Source organism: Pongo abelii, chromosome 11 (genome assembly GCF_028885655.2).
Source record: "Pongo abelii isolate AG06213 chromosome 11, NHGRI_mPonAbe1-v2.0_pri, whole genome shotgun sequence".
NCBI lineage: Eukaryota > Metazoa > Chordata > Mammalia > Primates > Hominidae > Pongo > Pongo abelii.
Genome location: NC_071996.2, coordinates 131,139,114 through 131,165,531, shown reverse-complemented (window position 1 = coordinate 131,165,531; position 26,418 = coordinate 131,139,114). Strand labels below are relative to the sequence as shown.

At 43.7% G+C, this 26,418-nt stretch overlaps 2 protein-coding genes and 1 pseudogene across 2 annotated transcripts; 2 read left to right on the top strand and 1 right to left on the bottom strand.

The window, feature by feature from the left end:
• The window catches only part of LOC100443350 (thiamine transporter 2-like), a 40,122-nt pseudogene extending 19,475 nt beyond the window's left edge, over positions 1-20,647 (top strand).
• On the bottom strand, positions 14,288-14,581 carry LOC129056906 (small cysteine and glycine repeat-containing protein 7-like). Its single transcript, XM_054547014.2, has one exon. It carries the CDS (start codon positions 14,579-14,581, stop codon positions 14,288-14,290), a length of 294 nt encoding a protein of 97 aa, XP_054402989.1.
• On the top strand, positions 17,195-17,506 carry LOC129056904 (small cysteine and glycine repeat-containing protein 7). Its single transcript, XM_054547010.1, has one exon. The coding sequence runs from the start codon at positions 17,195-17,197 to the stop codon at positions 17,504-17,506; it is 312 nt and encodes a 103-aa protein (XP_054402985.1).
• Positions 20,648-26,418: the final 5,771 nt, after the last annotated feature.

The window sequence follows — 26,418 nt, the reverse complement described above, 5'->3', positions numbered from 1 at the left end:
CTTCCATTTAATAAATCTTAACACTAAGATTCATGTAGATTCAGTACTACACACTTGTTCAATACAATATGCTTGTTTGAGGCTATTCGACGTGTAAGCATTACTTTCTAAAATAAAATTTAAATTCCTAATTTACTATCTGGTTGGCAAATTGCTCTTCGGTTTTCCAGAAATTATTCTGTGTATCCTATGTTAGTGAGAGAACAAGCTTGAAATCAGCAAAATCTAGTTTTGAATCTTGATGTTTATAGTGACATGTTAAAAACTTTTCATTTTGGAAAATTTCAAATACATACAACATTTTGAAAAAATAGTATAATGAAACCTCATTTTCTCCTTACTCAACCTTAACAAATACCAATTTATGGCCAATCTTGTTTCATCTGTACTCCACTCCCAATGAAATTTCTCACCCCTGCTTCTAAATTATTTTAAAGTAAACCCTAAAGATGTAATATTTTAATGTCTCAGTTTTCTTATGAATAAAATGGAGAATATAAGGCTTACTGCATGAGTTCTTACACAGGTTAAGTGCTGGCCTCTAAACCACACTATTCCTGGCCTTTAGTGTTGTCAGTAAACAAACATCTCTCTCTCTTTTTCTAATTGAAAAAATAACATCTATTTTTACATTAATCAACATGGTTAGGAGGCACTTACCTTTTCTAAAGACTTTTACATTAATCAGCTCCAGATATTTCCCTTACTTTTCGACAAATCCATTATATCCTAAGTCGAAATGAATGAATTCCTATAACTGAATTAGGTAAAATAGGACTAGAAATAAAAATGACCCATTAATCCTTCTATTCTCCTTTCTGCCACTATTTTGTGTAACCTAATTTAAAATGTAAGTGTCTTCTTTGTTGGCAAATCAACACCTTTTGCTCTTTCTTTGAAAGGCGGGGGGTCACACAGGCATTAAAAGCTGAAAACAAATCTAAAATTTGGCAGAAACATTCAAGCTTTACCTTTTGTATCCCCTGATACGTCAGTGTTTCCGAATCCTTTTACCTTCTTGACCAAGAGGAATATATTTAAGTCACTCCGTTAAAATCTTTGTATTGCTACCATATCTTCTCTGCTAGTCTCTGCTGACACCCTCGATGCTGGAACAACTTTCAATTCAGTTCTTCCGTGGGAAGCTATTTTAAAGCTCAGTTGCTAAAGAGACCAATTTACCCAGGTACAGAGCAGGATGAGCAAAAACATACAGCTCAAAGGCATAACAGAAGACAAACCCTATTCCTATATACAAAGAAAAAAAGATGTTATTATGAATGGCTGGTCTTGAAAACTGTGCTTCTTAAAAATTGATTTTTGGTAGGAATCTAATTAAATATGCTTTCATTAAGTTTTTAAGAGCCAGTAATATGGAAGTGCATTGATTAGTAACTCCCAAATCTCAATCATTAATGTCCATTCATCGTTGACTCTGTCTGCACTCATGATATTCCACTAATAGGACGCCAAATGCCATTTTTAAAAATTGGAATCTAAAAAGTAGAAAATACAAACTGAATCAGCATTTTTCTCTGACACAGAGATTCAACAAAGAGTAGGATGCATCAAGACTTCCAGAAGCGATTGCTTCATTTTCCCAGCATCTCTCAAACTGCTATCACAACATAAGCTATTTATGGAATTTCAAAGGTCTTAATGGATTTATGAAGATCTTAAAAAGAGGTTTCAAGACACATCTTTGAAGATGACTGAGAGATTAGGGGAAGAGGCCCATGAGAAAAGCTAAAAGAAGCATTTTTATCTCAACTAGAAAAAGCTGAAGAGTAATTTAGTAATAATCACCAAGCCGGGTATGGAGAGAGTGGTAGATATAATTCTCTTGACTGAAGGCATAAGAATATAATGTGGTTGACTAACGATATAAAATGATTTTCTGGCGGAATCTTGTTTCCAAAAATACATGAAATTCACAAGTTTGAATATAAGAGGGATTTGGAGGGGGTGGGTAAATAACCATACAACATCTCAAATAAGGTTAATTTTTTAAAATAAGCCTTTAATTAGGTAAATGAAGTAATAACACCCCACAAGTTTTGCACCAGAACACCCACCTCTTAGTTACCTGTTACCAGACCTCTTCATCCCTCTCATCACCCCCGACTTCCCCACTTTCACCCCCCAGTTTGCAGCGATAACTTTTGGAATGAGAAACAGATTGAGTAAGTGCCCATTTCTTCTTGATCAAGGGAATTGACAGTAAGACTCCTCCGTCATTCACTAATTTCTTTGCCTTCACCCTCCTCCTCCCTGGATGGTCTTGAGGCTTAAGACATGAAAAGCAACTCTTATCACCAAGTTTGCGGAGTACACACAAAAAAGAAAAGGGAAAGGCCAGTGGCACCAAGTGCCCCTTTGATATCACAGAAACCGCAGCTGCTGTGCTCCTCTGCCTTCATTTCCCTCACTGGGAAATACACAGTGACCCTGCTTAGGGCTCACAGCCAGCAGCCGTTGCACTCAGCCGCTCTAGGACCAGCTGATGGCCTCTGATTGCACCCTCCATTAGATTAACCAGCTAGCATAATTGGTACTTTAATCTACCTTTAATTAAATAAAAGTTAGAATCATGAAAATGAAATTATAGTCGCAACCCCAAAGGGATTAGTAAGGAGAGGGGCACTCTGCGTAGAAAGATTACCTCCCGAAACGTCAAACACAGTGATGATATTATTTTAAGTGCATGAAATGAGGATTCGTCTGGATTTGGAATAGGCTCACATACATCAAAATGGATATTTTTCAGTGTGTGTGGAGTATGTGCTATTTGACAGTCCGGATAGCCCAGATGAGTGTTCTCACTTCATATTCATGGACTCAAATGCAGGATGTGTGTGGTCCATCAGGCTTAGGTTCCACTATTTCATAAACTATTTTTTGGTGTCTTAACTCAAAGGACAGCTGAAGTCAAAGGCCAGATTTTCTTTCTTTTCTTTTCTTTTTTGAAACAGTCTTGCTTTGTCGCCTAGGCTAGAGTGCAATCTCGGCTCACTGCCACCTTCACCTCCCGAGTAGCTGGGATTACAGGCACACGCAACCACACCTGGCTAATGTTTGTATTTTTAGTAGAGGCAGGGTTTCGCCATGTTGGCCAGGCTGGTGTCGAACTTCTGACCTCAGGTGATCCGCCCACCTCGGCCTCCCAAAGTGCTGCAATTATGGGCATGAGCCACCTTACCTGGCCCACATTTTCATTATCAAACAAAATAAACTCCTTAAAAGGATTTTCAGTGAGTTTGGGTCCTGGTCATTTAGACATTGCCTTGTTTTGTTACTTTTCTATCCTAATGGAGATGGTCTCCATGCAATTACCTTAGGGAGAATGGGATTGAGGGGTTGAGCTTAAAGGAGAAGGGTGTGCCATGGCTGGAATACCAAATCTCATGCTGAGGCTTGGTCCCTAATGTGGCAGTGTTGAGAAGTGGTGTCTTTAAGAGGTGATTAGGTCATTCAAGAGGGATCAATGCCTTTGTCCTGAAAGTAAGCTCTTGCCCGCTTGGGAATGGATTAGTTACCACTTGAGTGAATTGTTATAAGCAAGGCTGCCTCTCATGTTTGGTCTCTAAACATGCGCTTCCCCTTCCTTCTCCACCATGTTATGACAGCACAAAGCAAAGCCCTCGACAAAAGCCAGCCAGATGCTGCCACCTGATCTTGGAACTCCCAGCTTCCAGAACTGTAAGCTAAATAAGCTTCTTTTTTTAACAAATGTTTTAGTCTCAGGTGTTCTCAGTTAACGGAAAATGGACTAAGATGGGGACTTTAGGGTTGTTTAAAATTTAAACAAATTTCAGTAAATGTTTTTAAATTTTTTTATTAAGAAAACCTATTTATTAAAGGCAACAGACTTTTTAAAAAATATTAAAGTAAGAAAGGCTTACTTTCATTAGGCAACAACAGACTGGATATCAGAAAAATCTTTACACTACAAAACCCTTGGATTTCATGGATATAAATTTAATTTTAAAAAAATAAATGGCTGAACTGGTAAGAAACTAAGAAAAATCCTCAGATGTCAAAGCAAGAACAGGAAGCCAGATAGCTAAGGAAGCATTGACTCTGCGGTGTGCTCAAGGCATCTGCTAGTTCCCCCAGAACCTAGAGTTTTGGTTTTAGTGGCAACTCCAAAGGGCCACATCCTCAGTGAATGGTGAATCAGAACAAAATACAAAATGACAGGGGGAAAATCCCTAATGAAAAAGACTAATCTGGGTGGAGTCTGGAGAATATATCCTCAGCATTTGCTTTTATAAACCAGCACTCACATAATTCTGGAGTCCTATTCCTATAGGCTAAACTTTTTTTTTAAGCTGAAAATTTAGTTTAAAGTGGTCCTGACTGGCAATGTCTCCAGGCACCTATATGTAACAAAGGCAAATGATTTCTGAAAGAATGTACCTCAGTACAGGAATCAAAATATTGCCACAAATAAAATTCCATCGAATAGGAGATTATGATTTTTGAAAATTCAGAATCACACAAGGATATAAAGTTTCATGAACAAGCCAACTGAAGTAATAAATAGTGAAATCAGACTAACAAAGATTTGACATAGAAGAATTATCAGTATTAGAATATAAAATAAAATGCTTAATATGTTTACACATGGAGGAAAATAACATCATAAGAATAGAACAAGATACATAAATAGAACATCATCAGAATAGAACAAAGTAATCATGAATTTGGGGAAAAAATAGAACTACAGTCATGGGAAGCATAACTATGTTTTGGTTAATGACGGACCATGTATATCAGCAGTCCCCACCCTTTTTGACACCAGGGACTGGTTTCGTGGAAGACAATTTTTCCACAAACCAGGGCAGGGGGATGGTTTCAGCATGGTTTCAAGTGCATTATATTTTTGTACATTTTATTTCTATTATTATTGCATTGTAATATATAATGAAGTAATTATACAACCCACCATAATGTAGAATCGGTGGGAGCCCTGAGTGTGTTTTCCTGGGAGACAGTGACAGATCATCAGGCATTAGATTCTCATAAGGAGTGCACAACCTAGATCCCTCACATGCACAGTTCACAATAGGGTTCCCGCTCCTATGAGAATTTCATGCCATCACTGATCTGACAAGAAGCAGAGCTCAGGCAGTAATGTGAGCAATGGGGAGTGGCTGTAAATACAGATGAAGCTTCTCTTGCACACCCGCCACTCATCTCCTGCTGGCTGCTGGTAGCTTGGTTCCTAACAGGCCATGGACCCCGGTACAGGCCCTTGGACTGGAGGTTGAGAACCCCTGGCGTATAGGACAGTGGTCCCATAAGATTGTAGTGGAACTGAAAAATCCCTGTCACCCAGGGACGTCGTAGCCATCACGTGTATCACAAAGCATTACTCATGAGTTTGTGGCGATGCCGGTGTAAACAAACCTACCGCACTTCCAGTCTTATAAAAGTCTAGCACATGCAGTTACGTACAGTATATAATACTCGATAATTATAATAAATGGCTGGGTGCGGTGGCTCACGCCTGTAATCCCAACACATTGGGAGGCCGAGGCGGGCAGATCACCTGAGGTCAGGAGTTTGAGACCAGTGTGGCCAACGTGGTGAAACCCTGTCACTACTAAAAAAAATAATACAAAACTTAGCCGGCCATGGTGGCAGGTGCATGTAATCCCAGCTACTCGGAGGCTGAGGCAGGGAGAATCACTTGAACCTGGGAGGTAGAGGTGCAGTGAGTCGAGATCGCACCACTGCACTCCAGCCTGGGTGATGGATCAAGACACTGAAAGAGCAACTTCCAGCCCTGAAGCTCCACTCACGTAAGTGCCCTATATGGGTGTACCATGTTTTATCTCTTATGTGTCTTTTTACTGTATCTTTTCTATGTGTAAATACGTTTAGATACACAAATGCTTACCATTGTGTTACAGTTGTCTACAGCATTCAGTACAGTAACATGCTGTACAAGTTTACAGCCTAGGAACAATAGGCTATGCCATTTAGCCTAAGTATGCGGTAGGCTACGCCATCTAGGTTTGTATACCATATGATGTTTGCACAATGACAAAATCACCTGGCAATGCGTTTCTCAAGAAATATCCCTGTTATTAAGGCTGCATTACTGTAGTCAAGAATAGAAGATTAATAAACAAGTTAAGAGCTATGTAGAAGTTAAGAGCAATAAAGAAGAAAATATTAAACTGGAAGAACTCATTTAGAATATAGCACAGAGATGAAAGTGAAAAAAATTATTAACACACATGGAGATTAGAGTGAGAAAGTTTCACAAATGTCTATTTGAAGTTCCTTGGGGAGATAATAAGATAGAAGTGAGAGACAGACAAAGAAATATCCATGGAGAATTTTGCAGATGAGATGAAAGGCATGAATTAGATTTAGGAAGCCTAACAGCTCTCCAAAAGAGTAAATGAAAGAAATTCAAATCTAAACACACTGTAGTGAAACTACAGAATACCAAAGAAAAAGAAACCTTATAAACAGTCAGAAAAATAAAAAGAGCATCACCTACAGAAAAATGATAATTAGATTGACAAATGACTTCTCAATGGCACACAAGGGAAGCCAGAAAGATCGTGGAATAATGCCTTCAAAGTGCGGGGGAGAATAATTGCCAGCTTAGGGTTGTATACAAAGAGAAAAACATTTCAAAAAATGAGAATAAAATAAAGACATTTTCAGACAAAGAGAAAAGGAGTGAGACACACTCACTCTGTAAGAGTGTAACAGACCCTTCCAAAAGCAATTTCTAAAGGATGCACTCAAGGAAGAAGGAAAATGACCCCAAAGGAAGGCATATGATGCAAGAGGGAGTGTGAAACAGAAAACAGGTGAGTAAATCTCAACACTGGCCATGTCAAACAGTAGTAATGTTTTATATCTTGAAGAGTTTTGAAAAACATAAGACTAACATCGTGGACAATAATAAATTAGAAATTAGAAGAATGTTCAAAACCAAAGATTTTTGTACTGTTCTGGAGAAGGTAAAAGTTATTAATTAGACACTGCCAGGGTGGCATGCCCAGCCAGAAGGGGTAGCAGCCCACCTGGTGGGGAGCATACTTTATCACCATCATTATTTAGAATTGCTGGTACATGGCAACAATAAAATGCAGACAGGCCCTTCTTCAGTTTTACTATTGCTTTTAAGTTCTCTACAGGCAATTCTCCTCCTTACTGCCTGTACCTAGGGAAGACCACTTCATCACCACCACTATAGTCCTAGCTAGTTGGGAGGCTGAGACAGGAGGATCACTTGAGCCTAGGAGTTCAAGGCTGCAATGAACTTGCAGTTGTCATAAGGAATGTGCAACCTAGATCTCTCACATGCACAGTTCGCTATAGGGTTCACACAGCCTGGGCAACAGAGCAAGACCCTGTCTCTAAAATATATGTATATGTATGTGTGTTTATACACACACACATATATAAAAATATTTTATATGAATATAGTTGGGCATTCTTACATAGATTGTTTTGCTTAACATTATGTTTGTGAGATTAAGTCATTTCTTTTCTTCCCTTTAAGGCAAAAATTTATGGAAGTGTTGTCTACTTCCTGTCTCTCTAATTCCTCTCCTCACACTTTTTCTTAAACCCATTCATATCCATCTTTTGTCTTCAATACTTCGCCGAAACCATTCCTGTCCAGATCACCGGTATCGATCCAGCAGTCGTTCGTCAGTGCTCGCCTCACTTCACGCATCTCACTTCACACATCTCACTTCACCCTTTGGTAGCATTGTCACCATTATCACTCTCTCCTCCTTGAAACAGTTCCATACTTGCCTCCAGGGCACCATGCATTCTTAATTTTACTCTTTCTTCACTGGATGCTCCTTTCTGTCTCCTTTGCTGGCCTCTCCTCTCTTTTCAGGGGTTTTAACCCTGGAGCTCCTAAGGTTAAGTGCTTAAAAACTCTTTATACAGTCTTTGATGGTTTCATGCAATCTCTATATTTGTGTCCTGATGACACCAAAAGTGATAGCTCAGACCTTGACTTCTCCCCCTGAACTTCAGACCACTGTATCCAGCTGCCTACTACTCAGCATTTCCATTGGGATGTCTAGTAGACACCTGCAATTCAGCATGCTCCAGATGGAATCCTCATCTTGTTCACAACGGTGCTATCTAGTTTTTCCCCATCTTTCAAGTTGCTTAGGCCCAAAATCTTGAAGTCATTTTTTACTCCTCCTGTTCTCTCTCATCTCAGATATAAAGTGTCAGAAAATATTCTTTTCTTTATTTTCAAAGTAATTCTAGGAGATAGTTGCTTCTCATCACCTCCATGGCTACCGCTCTGTTATGAGTTGTCACTATCTCTTCCATATGCATTATTGCAAGACCTTCTAACTCTCTGCTTTAATCCTTTGCCCTCCTCAGCCTAGCCTCAAAATAGCAGTCAGAGCTCTTTATACAATATACATGAGATCATGTCACTTTTCTGCTCTGAACTCTCCAGTTTATACACAGTAAAAAACCACGGGCCTGAGGATAACCTGCAAACCCCACCTGATATTCCTGCCCTCTCCTTTACCTGTCTGGTCTCATTTTCTACTATTCTTCCTCTCACTCAGTTCAGCTACACTGGGCTCCTTGAGAGTCTTTAAATATTTCAGAAACCATCTTTAGACTTTAACTTCCTTTCCCTGGAATGCTCTTTCCCCCAGATATCCACATGGCTTGCTCTGTGACTCACTTCCTTTAAGTCTTTGTTCAAATGTCTCCTTTTCAATGAGGCCTGCCATGATGATCATATTTAAATTTGCATCTCTTCTTACCTTGTAATACAGTCTTTCTGAATCTTTATTTCTACATTCTGGGTCCTTATTTTTAAAAATACAAACTGAAATATTTATTAAATATTAAATATTAAATTAATAAATATTATTAAATTATATGGTACAGGATTCAAATTAACCCATGGGGGGAAGGGTAAATGGTTGGGGCATTGATGAAACAAGATTGGCCATGAGTTGATAATTGATGAAACTGGGTGCCATGAAAGACTGGGCCATCATGAGCCCCATCAAAACCACATCCATTGGCCAGTGAACTGGGTACAATCAAATTATTTAATGGAACAGATTGAAACAAACCATCTACATAGCCTCAGTGAGCAAATGAAACCCAAAATACTATTTCAACACATTCAAGTCCACCCCCAAAACAACACGGAAACCAAAAGAGTGGGACCATCTAAGAGCACTAACCTCGGTCATGCTAGTGTTTTACAGATGTGATTAAAGTCCATAATCAGTTGATTTTAAATACAATCCTAGAGGACCTGATTCAATAATCTGGGTAGACCTGATTCAGTCAGGGGAAAGGCCTTACCAGCAGTGCTGAGGTTCCTCTGAAAAGGGAGATTCGGTCTGTGTTCAGGAGCTTCAGCCTGTGCCTGTGAATCCTAACCCACCCATTCTGATGGCCTGTCCTGTGAATTTTGGACTACCTTACCAGCCTCCATCACCATGGAAGCCAACTTTTTAAAATTAATTTCTTAATTTATATCTCCTATTTGTTCTGTATCTCAGGTTGAACCCTGACTGATGTAGATTTAAACAAGTAATGTACTTTTTTTCACTTAGTTTGTAGTACTGCTTTTGTTGAATAACCCATCAGGCTTGGGAGCTTAGGTAGCCAGCAGCAGTGGATATGTTCCATTATTACAGCTCAAATTCTTAGCTGTAGGGGGCCATACCCCCTTAGGCCACAGTGATGGTCTGTGCCACAAGCAGCCTATGTTAGTGCTTGTAATACACGAAGTGGTAGGAACCATGGTCACCAGCACCCAAAATGGCCCGAGGGCCCCACCTGGAAGCAGATAAGTACCACAGGTCACCATGTTTGTCCTCAAACCTCCCAATGTCATCAGGTTAATTTTTCCCCTAAGGGGACCTGGAAATATTGCCATATGGATTCCAGTATCCAAGAACCCCAGAAAAGTCTGAATTCCCCTTCTTTCCCTTTCTGTATGGACTGGAGTATAGCGCCATTGACCTCCAGTGGAGACCCAGAGACCTTGGCCTCAATCTAACCACACCATTCAGCCCGAGACATTGGGTCTGCAATGTTCTTTTATCAAACAAACACATCAGCCAGGCTGCGTAAGGTGTCTCTGAACCATCTCCATACCTGTCCTTTAGCTAGAGAGTCTCCTCTTCTGTGGCAGCCTGCATTGCATGGTTGGTTCCTGCTCAGATGCCTCAGGACCTGAGTACCTCTTTCCACATCCTTCTCAGGTGCCTCAGGGTCCATCTGAGCATTCTCTTCCTGAGCTCTCCAGCCCCAGGAATGAATGATCGCATCAGTGCCCAACAATCAGGGGGCCGTGTGCTACAATTTCGTTTCGAAGTTCCTTTCTGGTAGCCTCAGTCCATGTCCAGCTCACTCACATCCAGGAGTCCCACATATAACCCATAACATGTCCAGCAGTACCGTCCAGCTCTTGTGCCCCCAGGCTGACGTCCCCACCTTCAACCAGGTACTGGGGGGTTTTGCCCCCTGCTTCACAAATCAGCCATGATTCTGTCAGACTGGACCCTGCCTGCTGTGTCAGTTTTGGGGAGCAGATTCACTGTGCACTGATTATCAATTTGTCTGAGTCCAGGGAGGCTCACACCCACACACACAATGAATGACATGAAGCAGGTTGATTACTTACAGGTAGGCAGTGAGTGGCATCAGAAGCCTGAGATTCATCATGATCAAGACACTGGGCTCAGGAAGCCATGCGGGGCAGATGAAGTCCGTCAGTGTCAAAATTTTCAGTGCAAGGTGTTTTTGTTTCCATTGCTCTCACTTTCTCTCCTCATCCCAATCACACACATATCCCAACCCAGCACCGCCTGCCTCTACCTGTCTAGCAGTTTTGCAGTTGTCTTTTCCTGTCCCATCCCCAGGCTCCATCCCATAGTGCTAATGGGGATAATAATAGATTATTCTCCAGCCTGCCGAGGATTTAGATCGATCTGTAGTCTAAAGACTGTGTCTGGGCTGGGCGTGTTGGCTCATGTTTGTAATTCCAACACTTTGGGAGGCCGAGGCAGGTGGATGACCAGAGATCAGGAGTTTGAGACCAGCCTGTCCAACATGGTGAAACCCTGTCTCTACTAAAAATATGAAAAAAAAAATTAGCCAGGTGTGGTGGCAGGCACCTGTAATCCCAGCTACTCAGGAGGCTGAGACAGGAGAATCGCTTGATCTCGGGAAGTGGAGGTTGCAGTGAGCTGAGGTCCCACCACTGCACTCCAGCCTGGGTGACAGAGCGAGACTCTGTCTCAAAAAAAAAAAAAAAAAAAAAAAGACTGTGAGACTGTGTCTGTATCCTCCAGTCTCTCTAAGGCAGTGGTCCCCAACTTTTTGGCTTCAGGGACTGGTTTTGTGGAAGACAGTTTTTCCATGGGAAGTGGGGAGGTGGTTTCAGGATGATTCAAGCACATTACACTTGTTGTGCATTTTATTTCTATTATTATTACAATGTAATATATAATGAAATAATTGTACAACTCACCATAATGTAGAATCAGTGGGAGCCCTGAGCTTGTTTTCCTGCAAATAGATGGTCCCATCCAGGGGTGATGAGAGGCAGTGACCGATCAACAGGCATTGGATTCTCATAAGGTATGTACAACCTAGATCCCTCGCATGTGGAGAAGCTAATGCTGTGGCTGCTGATCTGACGGGAAGCGGAGCTTGGGTGGTAATGTGAACGATGGGGAGCGGCTGTAAATACAGATGAAGCTTCACTCACTTGCCCACTTCTCACCTCCTGCTGTGAGTCCTGGTCCGTGGCCTGGTGTTTGGGGATACCTGGTATGAGGGGTTAGCAGTTCAGAATCCACAGCCCCAGGCAGCAAGGACCACAGGTTTCTTCCAAGACGAAGGGGGCCCCACTCTGACACCTATCTTCAAAAGTGAGACTGGCTCTGATGCCCCACTCTCATGAGGTATTTGGCCTCTCTTGTATCCTACGGACATCATGCCTGTGATCGAGAAGCCAGCAAGCCCACAGCTCCAGCCCTGCATTTTACATTTTCAGTCTGTGATCCACAGAGATAGATGTCTTGTTTTTGAGTTCAGCTATGTTGTTATTTTATTTTTATATGTTATATACACATATCTATCCTGTGTATATAACACAAAAACAAACTTTCTTTTTCCTGTTTTGAACAGAGGCCACATCAATATGTGAAAACATGAAACCCTCTTGATCCCAAATCTCCTTAGCCTAAAGTCTCTACAGCAAACAGAACCATAGAATCTCGACAGTCAGAAAAAGTGTAGAAGCTGGAGAAAATAATCAACAAGAAAAAAGGAAGGGAAAGGAAAGAGCAACATGCTCTTCATTAAATTGAAGCATTGAAGAAAAGACTGCCTCCTTCAAAGAAGTTTGAAAACCCCCTTCCCATGGGCTTTCTTTTATTAGGACCTGATTTCATTTCTTACTTTTACTAAAAGTAGTAGAAAAGACGGTGTCACTGGGAGAATTTTTCCACAATGGAATGTATTTGGTTTTAAAATGTTTCAACAAATATTAGCCAGGTACGGGGGCAGGCGCCTGTAATCCCAGCTACTCAGGAGGCTGAGGCAGGAGAATCGCTTGACCCTGGGAGGCAGAGGTTGCAGTGAGCCGAGATCATGTCATTGCACTCCAGCCTGAGTGACAGAGCAAGACTCTGTCTCAAAATAAATAAATAAATAAAACATTTCAAATGTCTTCTACGAAATGTTGCAGTGTATGGAAAAAAAGGAAAAGAAGAAAACCTCACACACAGGAGAAAGGGAGGAAGAAGAAAGAAGAATATGAAACATACGAGTGAAAGAAACCCATCGAAACCCAGCTGAGCTTACCCCACCATTAAATTCCATATTTGTTCTTGATTGGAACGCCTAAGCTTGGCATGTGGGTCTGTCACTGAAGGGCTGTGTCATTTTACATCAATAAAACAGGGGCCCCAGGCCGGGTCTTGTGGCTCACGCCTATAATCCCAGCACCTTAGGAGGCTGAGGCTGGTAGATCACTTGAGGTCAGTAGTTCAAGACCAGTCTGGCCAACATGGCGAAACCTTGTCTGTACTAAAAATACAAAAATCAGCTGGGCGTGGTGGCTCACGCCTATAGTCCCAGCTACTTGGGAGGCTGAGGCAGGATAATCACTTGAGCCCGGGAGGCAGAGGTTGCAGTGAGCCGAGATCACGCCACTACACTCCAGCCTGAGGAACAGAGTGAGACTCTATCTCAAAAAAAAAACAAAAACAAAAACAGGGACCCTGGATCTCCAAGGAGGAAGACACACTGCAGGTGTGTTCTGAAGCAACATGATGTGTCACTGAGTAGGGCTGGTCCCCAGAGGCCCGGCCACAGCTTCTTACATGATCCTTTGCTGCATCGCTTCCATAGCAAGTGTTTCTCCTTTTTTTCATTTTTTTTTTTTTTGGTTATTGTTTTGTATGTGTGTGTGTGTGTGTGTGTGTGTGTGTGTGTCAGGGTCTTGCTGGGTCACCCAGACTGGAGTGCAGTGGCGTGATCTCAGCTCACTGCAGCCTCAACCTCCTAGGCTCAAGTGATCCTCCTGCCCCAGCCTCCCGAGTAGCTGAGACTACAGGCACGCACCACCACACCTGGCTAATTTTTGTATTTTTTGTAGAGACGGGGGTCTCACCATGTTGCCCAGGTTGGTCTTGAACCCCTGGACTCTCCAGCCTTGGCCTCCCAAAGTGATGGGATTACAGGGATGAGCCAGGGCACAAGTGTTTCAAAGGCTTTGTTCCAAGATAAAAAAGATAAAATATCTCTCCAGTTTCTGAACAGACAAACCAGAATTCAGTGTGATCAAATGGAAGAAAGGCAAAAAGAGAAATTTCTATGGGCACTTAGTTTATTTTATTAGGAAATTTGGACAATGTTATGTGATAACTAAGAACACAAAAGCAAAGAAACAAAAGAAGCATCGCATGCCGATGGGAAAAGTGGAACTAAGACGGAGCTGCATAGCCATGAGCATGTCCACCAGACCAAACACGAGGAGTTGTGATTTCATTTCCCTGAGGTCAGTGACCTGGACAGTTTCACAGCTGCTGCACTGTTCTCATATTTTTCCATGAGATGGTTCCTATTAGTTTGGAAGCTTTTCAGACGGAAAGACATGAAACACCAAAGAAAAACAGCAACAGAGTTCAAGACCATAGAAGAGGGGAGACCAGACAGGACGGGAAGGATGGGAGTCTTACCTACGGGACAGATACCTGCAGCCCCTGCCCAGAGGCCGGGGTCCCGCCTAGCAGCAGCATTGCTTCTGGCAGCAGCACTTCTGCTGGCAACAGCCCTTCCCACAGCCATAGCCACACAAGCTGCAGGTGCGGCGGCAACAGCAGATCACGGGCGTGCTACAGCAGCCCCCACAGCAGCCACGGCAGCAGGGGCAGCAGCTGGAGCAGCAGCCCACCCGGTAGCACCTGCAGGTGGTGCAGCTGCCACAGCCACCACCACAGCCACCACCACAGCCGCCACCACAGCCACTACCACAGCCGCCACCACAGCCACCACAACTTCCGCAACCACAGCAACCCATGGTGTCAGTAGAGAGGAATCAGGTGAAGTGAGCAGAGAGGACTCAGGAGAGGTGAGGAGGTCTGATGCCTCCTTCTGCTGGGGGAGGCCTTTATGTACCATCTTGGGGAAAGGAAGAGGGAGTGACCCAGGACACATGACCAGTGGTCACTTCCTTGTTGTTGCTACTGCAGTTTCCATGATAAGGTTATCTGGGACTATTCCTTGTTTACATCCTTATGGACTATATTTGACCTAAAACATTTGCTAATTTTCACTTGTCTCTGTTAAAACCAGATTAAAAGCAAGCCAAGAGATGCTAACATGTAGGAGAGGATCTTCATTTTCTCAGAAACCACTTGAATCCTTGAGACTTCAGGTTAAGCCAGAACCCAAGGTTGCTGCCAGCTGCTTTTCCGTCTCTCTGCCATGGCTTCTCTCCAGGAAATCACCCTGCTTTCATGGAAACTCCCGAGATGCAAAAGAGTAAATAAGAGCATCCAAATAAAACACGTCATTTTTGCAAAAATGCTCATTTGCCAACTATATTTCTGAAGCGATCTTTATAGTAAATGACTCTTTTTTCTGTTTTGTTTCCCCTCACAATTGTCTATGATAAGGCTTAAAGCAACACTCCCTTCCCTTCTCACTCTGTCCTCCCTCCCAGAGTGCTCACATTCACACCCACAGTGTAGATTTCCACATGCGTATTCCCTGGTTAGTTTCTCCACGGGGTGCCTCCAGCTCAGACTCTCCTGCGGACTACAAAATCCATCAATAGCCACTCTCCATTCCGTCTTCTCCCCTTGGAGTTTCAGGGATACCTCCAAAGTCACATGCTCCAGACTCAAGTCATAATTCTCCCTGCCTGCTCACCAACTATCCACCAAAATAAAACTGCGTTTTTCCTCCACTGCTCCGTATCCATCAAGATACGAATCCATGTTAAAAATTATCTTTGAATCTTTCTTTTCTCTTAGTTCCATCTCTAGTCTTTCACCAAATTCTGTTGCTTCTGCCTTGTTAATAACTTCAAACCTATTCACGTATCTCTAGCTCCACTGTCCCCGTGACCCCAGTTCAAGCAACTCCCTGACAAGTTGAAAATGCTCTGTTTAGTCCAAATACCACAGAGACAGCTTGGGGTCATTAATAAACAACTCTAATCAGCCACAGGGACGTGGCAGCACTTTCTCTTGCTCAAATTTCTGAAGAAAAATTTTACCAAGTTGGGAAAACAGGCTTTGGGCTGTGAGCCTGTTACAAAATGAGTTGGAGGATGTTCTCGTCTGCAAAAGAGACACTGACTGCTGACTGATCACCAGAAGCCTCTACCTCAGCATGCATGGAGAAGACCCTGCTGGCACTCATATTTTTCTTGCCTTTTTTACAGGCTCCTTGTTTGTCACAAACTCTCACACTCCACCATGATCCACAGCCACAGGCTTCTCCTTGGAGCCATAAACTCCTTTCCTCCCCATGCTGGGCCTTCATTCAGCTCAGCAAGCTTCTCTGACCTCTGGACCATGTGTGCCTCGATGTTCCCACCCTGCGCTCTCTAAATAGCCCAGGCTATTTAGCACAGACTTGTTTCTCTCAGCCATCAATTGACATCACCTAATCAAGAACAAAAATGAATTCCTGGCCAGGCGCAGTGTCTCATGCCTGTAATCGCAGCACTTTGGGAGGCCGAGGCAGGAGGATTGCTTGAACTCAGGAGTTCGAGACCAGCCTGGCCAACATGGTGAAACTCTGTCTCTACTAAAAATACAAAAATCAGCCAGGCATGGTGGTACATGCCTGTAATCCCAGCTACTCGGGAGGCTGAGGCAGGAGAATTGCTTGAAACCGGGAGGTGGAGTTTACAGTGAACCAGACCAAGAATTACATCACCAAAATGCAGACTCCTAAGAGGACTGATTTCTGCTTTTGAAATAATCATTAAGACCTGGTGTGCAGAAGACAAATCACAATGAAATGCTTCAAATGAGGAGGGAGGGAGCAGCCCCAGTGCCTTCACTGGTCCATAAATGGGATGATGGCATCTGACTTTGGCAGTGACCTTTGAATCTGTTGCCATTTACACCTCCCAGCTTGTGGTGTTACTATTGCAAGCCCTTTGAAGTCAGGGACTGTGCCTTCAATATCACTGTACCTATTGCTGAGAAGCTCTCAGATTGTTCGGTGCAGGGACTGCCTGGTGCCGTGTGGGGTTTGTAAGCCCCGCTAACAACTCATGGACCTATGCACATGGCACATATTCCCAGGGCATCTTAGGAAGAAGGAGAAGGCTGTCATTACTAAGGACAGCCTCACCACACCTCAGCTCCCAGAATGCTTCCCTAGAACTTTCAGGTCTTTTTAACTTATACTGGAATACAGTTTTATGAAAAAAATTAACAAAACCGAAAATGTAGTGAAGACAAAGATGTCTGAAAGGAAAGTCAATATGAGATGGAGAGATTCTTCCACGTACATCAAGTCAAATGACAACAAGGAAGTGGTCATGTGTGTTCCCTCTCCTGTCTCCAGAGTTGGTACATAAGGGCCTCCCCCAGCAGAAGGAGGCATCAGACCTCCTCACTTCTCCTGAGTCCTCTGTCCTCACTTCATCTGCATCCTCTCTACTGACACCATGGGCTGCTGTGGTTGTGGAAGTTGTGGTGGCTGCGGTGGTGGCTGTGGTGGTGGCTGTGGTGGTGGCTGCGGTGGTGGCTGTGGTGGTGGCTGTGGCAGCTGCGCCACCTGCAGGTGCTACCGGGTGGGCTGCTGCTCCAGCTGCTGCCCTTGCTGCTGCGGCTGCTGTGGGGGCTGTTGCAGCACACCCGTGATCTGCTGCTGCCGCCGCACCTGTGGCTCATGTGGCTGCGGCTGTGGGAAGGGCTGTTGCCAGCAGAAGTGCTGCTGCCAGAAGCAGTGCTGCTGCCAGAAGCAATGCTGCTGCTAGGCAGGGTGCCCAGCCTCTGGCAACTGCTTCAGGTAACAGCTGTAGGTAAGCTTTCCCCTTCTGTCTGCCACTGACTAATAGGACACAAGCATGACCTGAACCTGTCACTTGCCGGTGAGTATTTCACATTTCTATAGTTTTTTTGTGATTCTGCCTGCATTTAATCATCACCAACAAAAGTAACAACATGCAGCCTTCTATGTTGATTACAACTCAAGTCATGACCTCAACAAAATGGAGTGAAGATAGTTAGACCTTCTTGAAATGCCTCTAAGGTTGCCTTCATTTCTGTGCTGTTTTTACCGCTGCCTGGGTGTATTTGTATACACAAAGCAACACTTATCTTGATAAATTATACTAAATCATTCTCAAAGAGCTATCTCTTTTGTTCTTTCCAGTCTCTAAACCGTCTGTCCATGGGGAAAAATGAGTTTTATCCCAAAAGATAAATCAAAGAATAAAAAACTAGATAAATTATTTACAATAGACACATAGACTCGTGGATGATTAATCCATTGTGGGTTTGTAAAGAAGGAAGGGACTTGGGGGGTACATCCTCAGCCTGATATTTCGTTATCATAAACCAAAACTTTCCCCAAATCTCTCTCTTGATAGAGTCTTAGAAACAGAAGTCTGGACTCATAAATACCTGTTCAGACTCCTGAATGGTCATATGATCATTCAGGAGTCTGATCATTTTTGGGCAATGATGAAATTTGGCTCTTAGCCATGTCAGGTATCATGGATCTGTGGTATCAACCACTTCAAACTACAAAATTAGCTTTCAGTTGTAATGTGAGACTATCAGCATTAGAATCAAAATAATCATACACCCTACTGAGAGTGTCCCCATGCACAATAAAAAATGTCCCCGAACACCCCTTTTGCTAATTTTTCATAGAGATTCCCCGATCCTTTTCTTTGCAGACTCCAGATTCTTGATTTATTGTGGCTAGTTTAGCAGCAAAGTGAGAAGGAAATGAGGCAGAGAGTGGGGAAATCCCAGCTGGGGTGAACAGTGGGGTGGGGGCCGAGGGAAGCCAAGCTCCTTGGGTGTGTCTCCAGGAGAAGGTGGTTCTTGCACCAGCCCCACGAGGGCCACTTGGGGTGTTTCCTTGTTACTCTAAGCAGAGTTTGGCTCTGGATAGAAGCTTAAACAGATTGAACTGACCAAATGAATGTTATAACCAAAGGGAACATGAGTCAAATAACCATGTCAAATAAGATAACCAAAGAGGGGAAGACGCTGTCACAGAAAGACAGTTTTCCTTCCACCTTGAAATTCAGAAGAGAGGGTTCGGAGGCGGGTGCGAGATGAGCCCCCCGAAGTCTAAGTTGACAAGGTGGTTTTGGGCACTCATCTGGCTCTGTCTCTATTCCCTTTCCAGCTCCAAGAGCCCTGAGCATCTAATACCCTCAGGCTACCCAAAGCCCCTTAGTTACTCTCAGCCTTTAGGATTTACCTCTGGGGCCCCACCCTCTCACTCATTCTTCCCTCCCAGGCTTCACCTGTAGAACTGCCCCTCCCTTGTGATGGTTCTCAGCTGGAAGAGCGGGGTCAGGAGAGAAGCGCCAGTTCATCCATCTTACGCTAAGGCAAGGGGCATCCACTTTTCCTCACAGAGGGAGGACCCCTCAAGTCGCTTTTCCCAGTAATGTTGACCAACCCAATGGGCAGAATTCTGGGACATGTGATTTTTCCAGCCACCAAGACCCAACACTTCTTAGGCGCTTGCTCCTCCTGTCCCACTCGCTGAAAATGTGAGTTTGTTTCCAGTCAGCGTAAATAGAAGACGCAGCTGTCTGCCAGGATTTGCTGGGTATCAATACTCATGTTGACATAGATTTGTGAAAAAAGAACCCAGCTGGCCTGGTGTGGGGTTTGTGTTGTGTGTGTGTGTATATGTACATATATTATGAGATAGTCAGATGGTCCATCAGGCACGGCCACAAGAAGAGGCAAAGGAGGCTGGGCATGGTGGCTCATGCTTGTAATCGTAGCACTTTGCGAGGCCGAGGTGGGTGGATCACCTGAAGTCAGTAGTTCAAGACCAGCCTGACCAATATGGTGAAACCCCAACTCTACTAAAAAATATATATACAAAAATTAGCTGGGCACGGTGGCATGTGCCTGTAGTCCCAACTACTCGGGAAGCTGAGACAGGAGAATTGCTTGAACCGGTGAGGTGGAGCTTGCAGTGAGCCAAGATCGTGCCACTGCACTCCAGCCTGGGCAACAGAGCGAGACTCCATCTCAAAAATTAAATAAATAAATAAATAAATAAATAAATAAATAAAAAGAAGAGACAAAGGAGAGGTTCAGGAAAACTGTGTATTCCAATCACGGGTCCTAAAGAGATGGAGTCACTGCATGCCGAGAGGGGGTCACATGGGAGGCAGCACCGGGGGAATGGTCTCAGCTAGGCAGACAGGAAGACAGGACCCACGGGCTCACTCACGGGTGTCAGGGTGGAATATACGAGCAAGAGGTGCAGGGGTGTCCATCAGTGCATCTGAATGTTACTGGGTCTCAGTCAGGGGAGGACAGGGAGGTGAACCTGTGGCAGGGGCTAAACATACCACGCTGGGGCTCACCTGGGAGAGATGCGCAAAACTTACAATGCAGTGCACCGGGGGCACCTGTCTGCATCTCACCTCCGCAGAGGAGTCGCTGTAGGTACCTCCCTGTAATCCAGTTGTGAACTGGAGTCTTGGTTTAGGCTGTCTGAATAATTAGCACAAATGTAGTCAACTATCCCTTACTGTAGGGGAATTTATAGGCAGGGCTTATAGGGATTTGCAAACCAAGTGAGAATACTAGTAGACTGAAAAATGAAAACAATTTGTTGGGCACAATCGAACTACAGAAATATCTTCTTTAAATTCTGACCCATCTTTTTTCTTTTTTCAGTATTAAGTCCATCTGAGAAACTAGAGCCTTGGGACCCAGGGATGAGGAAACTTACTGTACAGACATGCAGGCTGACCTTCGCCCTGCGGGCCATGGCCTTTGCCACGCAACTGCACAAGCTTCAGCCTGAAACTCTCTCCGGCGCTGCCCTAAACAGACCAAGTGTGAGGGAGGGAGCATGTAATGAAAGGTCCGCAGAGAACAAGAAGCCACAAGATTCAGTGCTCTGAAGCCATGCTAGATGGTTTCAGGGGAACTAGCTTCCCACCTCTGATAGGGATACCATGGCAAATAGCACACTTTGCCTAGGATTATAATTCTTTGTGCACAACGCATCCCATCTCAAAGACAGTCCACAGCAGGACTTGCTCCATCTCTGAACTGCTCTTACCCCCTTAAACCTGCCTTTATATCTAGGAGTTTCTTTATTTTATTTTATTTTTTTGAGACAGAGTCTCGCTCCATTGCCCAGGCTGGAGTGCAGTGGCGTGATCTCAGCTCACTGCAACCTCCACCTCCTGGGTTCAAGCGATTCTTGTGCCTCAGCCTCCCAAGTAGCTGGGATTAAAGGCGCGTGCCACCATGCCTGGCTAATTTTTGTATTTTTAGTAGAGATGAGGTTTCACCATGTTGGCCAGGCTGGTCTCAAACTCTTGACCTCAAGTGATCCGCCCGCCTCAGCCTCCCAAAGTGCTGAGATTACTGGTGTGAGCCACCAGACCCGGCCTATATCTAGGAGTCTCTTGATGAGCGTTGGTCAACAGAAAGAAGTCTCTTCTAAAAATTGTTAATGCTTTTATAGACTACTCATGGTCTAAGTTATAAAACATCATTTGCCTTTCAATTTATACCTTCCAAGTGAATGATGATTATTGAGGATTATCTAATTATTATCTACTTTTCTCTCTAGGTATAAAAAACACCATAGATCCTATACACACAAAAATGGTTTTTCTATCAGAAATGGACTCACTCATCTGGCAAAAGGACACAGATTAGATTATTCTAATCTCAAGGTCCCTTAGGCTTATGAATTCAAAAAAAAATAGAAGAAATGAACAAAAACATAAATCACAGTTTAAGTTATTAAGTAATATCTGAAATGAATTAGAAAGAAACGATAAGCCTTAACAATACTCCAATCACGGTTAAATTAATTTAGACAGAAAAGCAAATAGCAACTGACTTGAAAATAAGAAGTGGGGCCCAAGGTGGATACAAGAAAGCCAGGAGGGCTAAGATAAATCCCAAATCCAATGTTCATCAATGCCTACACACTCAGTACAACCTGATGGCATTAATTTTGTGGTTAGGGAAATGTGAAAGCGAAATCGATAATACCACAGTTCTAAATGTGCACTGTTGGCTGAATTTATGGTGTGGTGGGGGGTGGTAAAAATTAGGCTTCTAAGAAAGGATGGAATTCTGCCCTCCAGGCAAGGAGTAAATGGTCCCAGCAGATGGAACACTAAAGCAAATGTAATCACCTGCATTTTGCAAATAGGTGTGTTTCTGAGAATTTGTTTGAATTAGTTCTTTGTAAATAAAACAGGATTTTGAATGCATTCAGGAAGCTTGTCTTTTTTTTTTTTTTTTAACAGAGTCTCGCTCTGTGGCCCAGGCTGGAGTGCAGTAGCACAATCTCGGCTCACTACAACTTCTGTCTCCCGAGTTCAAGAGATTCTCCTGCCTCAGCCTCCTGAGTAGCTGGGATTACAGGTGTGCGCCACCATGCCTGGCTAATTTTTTTGTATTTTCAGTAGAGATAGGGTTTTGCCATGTTGGCCAGGCTGGTCTTGAACTCCCAACCTCAGGTGATCTGCCCGCCTCGACCTCCCAAAGTGCTAGGATTACAGATGTGAGCCACCGTGCCCGGCCCAGCTTGTCTATTTTTAAAGGAACCTCCCATCTCAAAATTGAATACGAACTGTAGAGAGAAGCTGGACATTCAAGTATTGTGTTTGGTAACTAGAGGGCACAAACAACAGAGGCAGGAAGCTAATCTCGGGGTCTTTGACTTGCTCCGCTATCACTGCCCATCCACCAAAGACTTTCTAAGAGAGATTACGATTTTCTAGAATGTGAGATATGTTCAAACCAGTAAAAAGGCAAAGATAAACTTTTAATGATATGTTTTTATTTTATTAAGAAATTTAGAAAGTAGCTATTGACAAATAGGAATACAAGATAGAAATGGAGCAGAGAAAAGCACACTAATGGAAATGAAATGATCATACACATCAAAAAGTCTGTTGGGAATCATGATCCTCTTTGATTGAGCTCAGTGATGTGGACTCTTCCTGAAGAGGTAGGTTGTCCTCATGTCTTTGTTTTGGCTGCTTGATATTAGAGAGGAAACTTTTCATGTAGGGAGACTGGAAACACCCAAAGCAGAAAATACAGGAACCCGGAATTCAGGAGCAAATTTACAGTCTAAGAGCATAAGTGCTAGGATTCCCAGAAGATGGGTAAGGCAGGTGAATGGGGTGAAGGAAAGTCCCCAGCATATCCTGCCACAGGACAGAGGCCAGGCCAGCCCACCTAGCAGCAGCATTGCTTCTGGCAGCAGCACTTCTGTTGGCAACAGCCCTTCCCATAGCCACAGCCACACGAGCTGCAGGTGCGGCGGCAACAGCAGATCACGGGTGTGCTACAGCAGCCCCCACAGCAGCCACGGCAGCAAGGGCAGCAGCTGGAGCAGCAGCCCACCCGGTAGCACCTGCAGGTGGTGCAGCTGCCACAGCCACCACCACAGCCACCACCGCAGCCACCGCCACAGCCACCACAACCACAGCAACCCATGGTGTCAGTGGAGAGGTCTCAGGTGAAGTGAGAAGAGACAACTCAGGAGAGGTGAGGGAGATACGATGCCTCTTTCTGCTGGGGGTGGAGCTTATATACTAACTCTGGGGAAGAATATTGACCTAAGACTCAATGCCACTTCCCTGTTGTTTATGCGAATATCCAAAGCAGAATCTCACGTGGCCTTTTGTACACTTCCTTAATGGGTCCTTCTGACTTCAAAAATTTGCTACATTTAGCTTTCACTTGTTTTTTTAAAGCCATCTATAATATAGAACAGTAAACATCTAACAACTCCCTTTTCTTTTTTTGGTGATTGTAAAAGTCAGAGTGGGGTTAAAATTTCCCTTAGCTATTGTACATTTCTCCATTGCATCAGCCCAGGACAAAGATTTTTTCATTCCTACATTATTTGTAACTATTTGTTAATTTGCAAAACATCCCTTTAGATGGAGGAGAGCACTTTGAATATGGAAAAGGAAAGAGTGGTCTCAGGTTATGTTATTTTGTCCTCCCTAGGCAGAGCTCCTCGGCTATTTGCTAGCCCTGTAACATGAGTCAGGACTCTCTGATTCAGAGAAGAGGGGATCCTGCATTATCAAGGGTTATGACAGGGCATCCTTTGTGTTGTGCAGATGATAAAAGCACATCCTGAGCAGAATGTTTCCAAGTCACTTTCCAAACTCAAAGAGGCTTCTGTTATCATCAGCCTGTTAGGGAAGGAGGATAATGCTGAAGGCATGTTTCTGGCAGTCCCCTGGAGCCTGGTTGATCCTGGACCAGTCCCCCATGGAATGCTGACTTGAAATGATTAGTTCCAATTGTCCATCCCTATGCAGACTACTCTTTCCTGTCAAAGGAAAAATGAAAATGAAAAATAGAATAGTGAAGGCCAGCAATGAAATCTACAGGTTCTAGCCGTGTGCGTCTGTTCTCAGAATATAGTGCTCTTATCAGTCACCCCAGGCCATGCCAAGGAGCACAAGACAAGGAGAACCCAAGAGTCCTCTCAGGTCCCCTCAGGACCCAGAGTTGGAGGAACTATGGTTCCCCTGCATGATGGTAAATTTTCTGTGTCAACTTGACTGGGTTAAGGGATGTCCAGATAGCTGGTAAACATTATTTCTGGATATGTCTGTGAGGGTATTTCTAAAAGAGATTAGCGTTTGAATCAGTGGACTGAGTAAAAAAGATCACCTTCACCAACATGGGTGGGCATTGCTATGGTCTGAACGTGTTCCTCAAAAGTCACATGTTGGAAACAATCCCAATACAATAGTGTTGGAAGGTGGGGCCTAATGGGAGGTGTTTATATCGTGAGGACTCTGCCCTCATGAAGGAACTAATACCACTATAAACAGGGGCCTGTGAGGCTGTGTGTGGTGGCTCACGCCTGTAATCCTAACACTTTGGGAGGCCGAGGTGGGTGGATCACTTTAGGTCAGGAGTTCGAGACCAGCCTGGCCAACATGGTGAAACCCCATCTCTACTAACAGCACAAAAATTAGCCAGGCATGGTGGTGGGTGCCTGTAATCTCAGCTACTCAGGAGGCTGAGTCAGGAGAATCACTTGAACCTGGGAAGTGGAGGTTGCAGTGAGCCCAGATCGCACTCCAGCCTGGGTGACAGAGCCAGACTCCATCTCAAAAAGAAAAAAAAAAAAACAAGGGCCTGTGAGAGTGATTTCACCCTCTTCTGCTCTTCTGCCAAGTGAGGACACATAGTTTATCTCTCTCTTGCCCTTTTGCCTTCTGATGCAAAGCTGCCGAAAGGCCTCACCAGATGCCAGTGCTTTAATCTTGGACTTCCCAGCCTCCAAAACTGTAAGAGAATAAATTTCTGTTCTTTATAAATTACCCAGTCTCAGGTATTCTGTTATAGCAACAAAAAATGGACTAAGACAGGCATCATCCAGTCCATTAAGGGCCCAAATAGAACAAAAGATAGAATGAGGGGAATTCTCTCTCCCTCCTCTTAAGCTAGAACATCCATTTCCTGCTCTTGGACATCAGCACCCTGGTTCTTGAGTTTCAGTCAGACTCTGATTGGGACTTACACCATTGGCTGCCCTTGTTCTCAGCCCTTCTGACTTGGACTGAATTGCACCACTGGCTTTCCTGGCAGAGAGCAGATCATGGGACTTCTTGGCATCCATAATCACATGAGCCAATTCCCATAACAAATCTCATTTATCTATTCATGTTTCCTACTGGTTCCGTTTCTCAGGAGAACTCTGAATAATAACACCCTGGAATAATATTATGATCTGGATCTTTTTTTTTTATTTTTTAAGTTGGAGTCTTGCTCTGTCACCGGGGCTGGAGTGCAGTGGTGTGACCTTGGCTCACTGCAATCTCCGCCTCTCATGTTCAAGCAATTCTCATGCCTCAGCCTCCCAGGTAGCTGGGACTACAGGCCCGTGCCACCACCCCTGGCTAATTTTATGTACTTTAGTAGAGATGGGGTTTCAGCGTGTTTCCCAGGCTGGTCTTGAACTCCTGAGCTTAGACAATCTGCCCACCTCAGCCTCCCAGAGTGCTAGGATTACAGGCATGAGCCACCACACCCAGCCATATGAGCTAGATCTTTAACACTGGGCTTTCTTCAGATCAATTTTTAGTTACTGTACAAGAAGTCTTATTACTTTTTTGAGAGTGCAACTGTGTACTCCTTTTCAAACCAGAAAGATAATGAAGTGGTTCAGCATTGTGGTTCTGTTGTACTGCCCTCTAAGTCCTGCCTATACTTAGTTGGCTTCAGGTACCATGTTTCAAGGATGAGCCCCTGTGTAAAATAGTTTTTGGTTCATATTTTTCCCTCAAATTTTGGAATGTAATAATTTCCTGCCAATGTTTGGTAATTTATTCCAATATTCCAGATTAAAGACAGAACAGTTAAATTGCTTCAATAACTATATTGTAAAATACACATTGAACAAGCATTTCTTCCATGCCTTCACCTGGTATACATTTCTTTCCAAGCTTCTAATCTCCAGGATTTGTCTGTTTTTACTTAAAGAGGCCCATGAACCTCTACTTTGATGCACCATAATACTTTCCCATCATATAAACTTGCAGGGAGCAGTGTAGTCAATTTAACAAACAGTTGTTGGATTGTCCTCCTCTTAGGAGAAAGTGGCTCTGCAGGGCACTGTGAGAACCTAACAAGATGAATCCACAAGCTCCCGGTCTGATAAGAA